Here is a 4,722-nt window from a genome sequence, read left to right as displayed (position 1 = left end):
GGGTGAGGGTGCCCTGACCAGGCTGGGTGGGATGGAGGGTGGCAGCCATGCAGGGCTGGAGGTGTCTGAGCCAGGCTGGGTGGGATGGAGGGGTGGCAGCCATGAGGGGATGAGGGTGCCCTGACCAGGCTGGGTGGGATGGAGGGTGGCAGCCATGCAGGGCTGGAGGTGTCTGGGCCAGGCTGGGTGGGATGGAGGGTGGCAGCCATGCAGGGATGGAGGTGTCTGGGCCAGGCTGGGTGGGATGGAGGGTGGCAGCCATGAGGGGATGGAGGTGTCTGGGCCAGGCTGGGTGGGATGGAGGGTGGCAGCCATGCAGGGCTGGAGGTGTCTGGGCCAGGCTGGGTGGGATGGAGGGTGGCAGCCATGCAGGGCTGGAGGTGTCTGGGCCAGGCTGGATGGGATGGAGGGTGGCAGCCATGCAGGGATGGAGGTGTCTGGGCCAGGCTGGGTGGGATGGAGGGTGGCAGCCATGAGGGGCTGGAGGTGTCTGGGCCAGGCTGGGTGGGATGGAGGGTGGCAGCCATGAGGGGATGGAGGTGTCTGGGCCAGGCTGGGTGGGATGGAGGGTGGCAGCCATGAGGAGATGGAGGTGTCTGGGCCAGGCTGGGTGGGATGGAGGGTGGCAGCCATGCAGGGCTGGAGGTGTCTGGGCCAGGCTGGGTGGGATGGAGGGTGGCAGCCATGAGGGGCTGGAGGTGTCTGGGCCAGGCTGGGTGGGATGGAGGGTGGCAGCCATGAGGGGCTGGAGGTGTCTGGGCCAGGCTGGGTGGGATGGAGGGTGGCAGCCATGCAGGGCTGGAGGTGTCTGGGCCAGGCTGGGTGGGATGGAGGGTGGCAGCCATGCAGGGCTGGAGGTGTCTGGGCCAGGCTGGGTGGGATGGAGGGTGGCAGCCATGAGGGGCTGGAGGTGTCTGGGCCAGGCTGGGTGGGATGGAGGGTGGCAGCCATGAGGGGATGGAGGTGTCTGGGCCAGGCTGGGTGGGATGGAGGGTGGCAGCCATGAGGAGATGGAGGTGTCTGGGCCAGGCTGGGTGGGGATGGAGGGTGGCAGCCATGAGGGGCTGGAGGTGTCTGGGCCAGGCTGGGTGGGATGGAGGGTGGCAGCCATGAGGGGCTGGAGGTGTCTGGGCCAGGCTGGGTGGGATGGAGGGTGGCAGCCATGCAGGGCTGGAGGTGTCTGGGCCAGGCTGGGTGGGATGGAGGGTGGCAGCCATGCAGGGCTGGAGGTGTCTGGGCCAGGCTGGGTGGGATGGAGGGTGGCAGCCATGCAGGGCTGGAGGTGTCTGGGCCAGGCTGGATGGGATGGAGGGTGGCAGCCATGCAGGGCTGGAGGTGTCTGGGCCAGGCTGGGTGGGATGGAGGGTGGCAGCCATGAGGGGCTGGAGGTGTCTGGGCCAGGCTGGGTGGGATGGAGGGTGGCAGCCATGAGGGGCTGGAGGTGTCTGGGCCAGGCTGGGTGGGATGGAGGGTGGCAGCCATGAGGGGCTGGAGGTGTCTGGGCCAGGCTGGGTGGGATGGAGGGTGGCAGCCATGAGGGGATGGAGGTGTCTGGGCCAGGCTGGGTGGGATGGAGGGTGGCAGCCATGAGGGGCTGGAGGTGTCTGGGCCAGGCTGGGTGGGATGGAGGGTGGCAGCCATGAGGGGCTGGAGGTGTCTGGGCCAGGCTGGGTGGGATGGAGGGTGGCAGCCATGAGGGGATGGAGGTGTCTGGGCCAGGCTGGGTGGGATGGAGGGTGGCAGCCATGCAGGGATGGAGGTGTCTGGGCCAGGCTGGATGGGATGGAGGGTGGCAGCCATGCAGGGCTGGAGGTGTCTGGGCCAGGCTGGGTGGGATGGAGGGTGGCAGCCATGCAGGGCTGGAGGTGTCTGAGCCAGGCTGGGTGGGATGGAGGATGGCAGCCATGAGGGGCTGGAGGTGTCTGGGCCAGGCTGGGTGGGATGGAGGGTGGCAGCCATGCAGGGCTGGAGGTGTCTGGGCCAGGCTGGGTGGGATGGAGGGTGGCAGCCATGAGGAGATGGAGGTGTCTGGGCCAGGCTGGGTGGGATGGAGGGTGGCAGCCATGAGGAGATGGAGGTGTCTGGGCCAGGCTGGGTGGGATGGAGGGTGGCAGCCATGAGGGGCTGGAGGTGTCTGGGCCAGGCTGGGTGGGATGGAGGGTGGCAGCCATGAGGGGATGGAGGTGTCTGAGCCAGGCTGGGTGGGATGGAGGGTGGCAGCCATGAGGGGATGGAGGTGTCTGAGCCAGGCTGGGTGGGATGGAGGGTGGCAGCCATGCAGGGCTGGAGGTGTCTAGGCCAGGCTGGGTGGGATGGAGGGTGGCAGCCATGAGGGGATGGAGGTGTCTGGGCCAGGCTGGGTGGGATGGAGGGTGGCAGTCATGCAGGGCTGGAGGTGTCTGAGCCAGGCTGGGTGGGATGGAGGGTGGCAGTCATGCAGGGCTGGAGGTGTCTGGGCCAGGCTGGGTGGGATGGAGGGTGGCAGCCATGAGGGGCTGGAGGTGTCTGGGCCAGGCTGGGTGGGATGGAGGGTGGCAGCCATGCAGGGCTGGAGGTGTCTGGGCCAGGCTGGCCAGGAGGCTGCTGTGAGCCCCCCCAGCCCCGCAGTAACTGAAGGGACCAGATGATGCAGGAATGCTGGGGGGGGAGCTGGCAGCCTCGGGCCGTCCCCGGTGGCACCTCGGGGCTGACACAGAGCCCTTGTTCCCGGGCCGGCAGAGCTGCCCTCCCCTCCGTGCCAGCTCCCCCGGAGCCTCCCCGGCAGGGCCGGGCCGCGGGCAGGGTAATCCCCGCGGGGAGAGCAGATGAGGAGAGATGGACAAGCCGTGATGGGAGGCAGCAGCTTAGGGGGGGGCTCAGGTTTCCTGGAGGTTTGCTATATTTATCTCCCTGATTTAATGCCAGCGCCGGGGTTTAAATGGCACCCAGCAGTTGGCGTGGGGAGAGGGAGCAGCCGACCCCGAGCCCAGCACACGTCCCCAGGCCATGGAGCTCTTCGAGACCAACCCTTACTTCTTCCCCGAGCAGAGGTTTTACGACGGGGAGAATTTCCTGGGCTCCCGCCTGCAGGGCTACGAGGCGGGTGGCGTTCCCCGAGCGGCCCGAGGTGACCCTGTGCCCCGAGGGCAGGGTGGCTTTGGAGGAGAAGGACTCAGCCCTGCCCGAGCACTGCCCCGGGCAGTGCCTGCCCTGGGCCTGCAAGGTCTGCAAGAGGAAATCGGTGTCGATGGACCGGCGGCGGGCGGCCACGCTGCGGGAGAAGCGCAGGCTGAAGAAGGTGAACGAAGCCTTCGAGCGCTGAAGCGCAGCACCCTGCTGAACCCCAACCAGCGGCTGCCCAAGGTGGAGATCCTGCGCAGCGCCATCCAGTACATCGAGCGCCTGCAGAGCCTGCTCAGCAGCCTCAACCAGCAGGAGCGAGACCAGCGGGAGCTGCGCTTCCGCCCCCCGGCCCCGCCGCAGCCCGCGGTGAGAGCCCCGCCGCGGCCCCCCCGGCCCCGCCGCAGCCCCCCCGGCCCCGCCGCGCCCGGGCGGGCTCGGACGGTGGGGAGGGGGGAAGAGGGTCTTAAGGGGGGGGGGGTGATCCGTGGGAGTGATGGTCTGGGGGGTGTGTGTGTGTGATCTAATGGGGGGTGATGTTCTATGGGGGTGATGGTCAATGGGGTGATCTTCTTTTGGGGCTGAACTTCTATGGGGGTGATGCTCTTTGGGGCTGAACTTCTATGGGGTGATGCTCTTTGGGTGATGCTCTTTGGGGGTGATCTTCTATGGGGGTGATGTTCTTTGGGGGTGATCTTCTATGGGGGTGATGCTCTTTGGGGCTGAACTTCTATGGGGGTGATGCTCTTTGGGTGATGCTCTTTGGGGCTGAACTTCTATGGGGGTGATGTTCTTTGGGGCTGAACTTCTATGGGGGTGATGTTCTTTGGGTGATGTTCTTTGGGGGTGATCTTCTATGGGGGTGATGTTCTTTGGGGGTGATCTTCTATGGGGGTGATGCTCTTTGGGGCTGAACTTCTATGGGGGTGATGCTCTTTGGGGTAAAGTTCTTTGGGAGTGGTCTTCTGTGGGGGTGATGCTCTTTGGGGTGATGTTCTTTGGGGGTGATGTTCTTTGGGGGTAATCTTCTATGGGATGATCTTCTGTGGGGGTGATGTTCTATGGGGTGATCTTCTTTGGGGCTGAACTTCTATGGGGGTGATGCTCTTTGGGGATGATGTTCTTTGGGGGTGATCTTCTGTGGGGTGGTCTGTGGTGGTGATGTTCTTTGGGGTAAAGTTCTTTGAGGCTGAACTTCTATGGGGGTGATGCTCTTTGGGGATGATGTTCTTTGGGGGTGATCTTCTGTGGGGTGATCTTCTGTGGGGGTGATGTTCTATGGGGGTGATGTTCTCTGGGGGTGATGTTCTCTGGGGGTGATAGTCAATGGGGTGAACTTCTTTGGGGCTGAACTTCTATGGGGGTGATGTTCTTTGGGGATGATGTTCTTTGGGGGTGATCTTCTGTGGGGTGGTCTGTGGTGGTGATGTTCTTTGGGGTAAAGTTCTTTGGGGCTGAACTTCTATGGGGGTGATGCTCTTTGGGTGATGTTCTTTGGGAGTGATCTTCTATGGGGTGATCTTCTGTGGGGGTGATGTTCTTTGGGGTAAAGTTCTTTGGGGGTGAACTTCAGTGGGGGTGATGCTCTTTGGGTGATGTTCTTTGGGGGTGATAGTCAATGGG

At 64.5% G+C, this 4,722-nt stretch overlaps 1 protein-coding gene across 1 annotated transcript in view; it reads left to right on the top strand.

Moving 5' to 3' along the window:
* Positions 1 to 2,924: 2,924 nt before the first annotated feature.
* The window catches only part of MYOG (myogenin), a 4,320-nt gene continuing 2,522 nt past the window's right edge, over positions 2,925 to 4,722 (top strand). The window contains 3 exon segments of the mRNA XM_068164694.1: positions 2,925 to 3,081; positions 3,083 to 3,293; positions 3,296 to 3,468. Of these exon segments, the coding sequence (XP_068020795.1) occupies positions 2,986 to 3,081; positions 3,083 to 3,293; positions 3,296 to 3,468 (480 nt within the window). The 5' untranslated portion in view covers positions 2,925 to 2,985.

Source organism: Melanerpes formicivorus, unplaced genomic scaffold (genome assembly GCF_026170545.1).
Source record: "Melanerpes formicivorus ecotype bairdi unplaced genomic scaffold, bMelFor1.0.p_v2 SCAF_82, whole genome shotgun sequence".
NCBI lineage: Eukaryota > Metazoa > Chordata > Aves > Piciformes > Picidae > Melanerpes > Melanerpes formicivorus.
The sequence above is the reverse complement of the archived record's forward strand: the minus strand, read 5'-3'. Positions and strand labels throughout refer to the sequence as shown.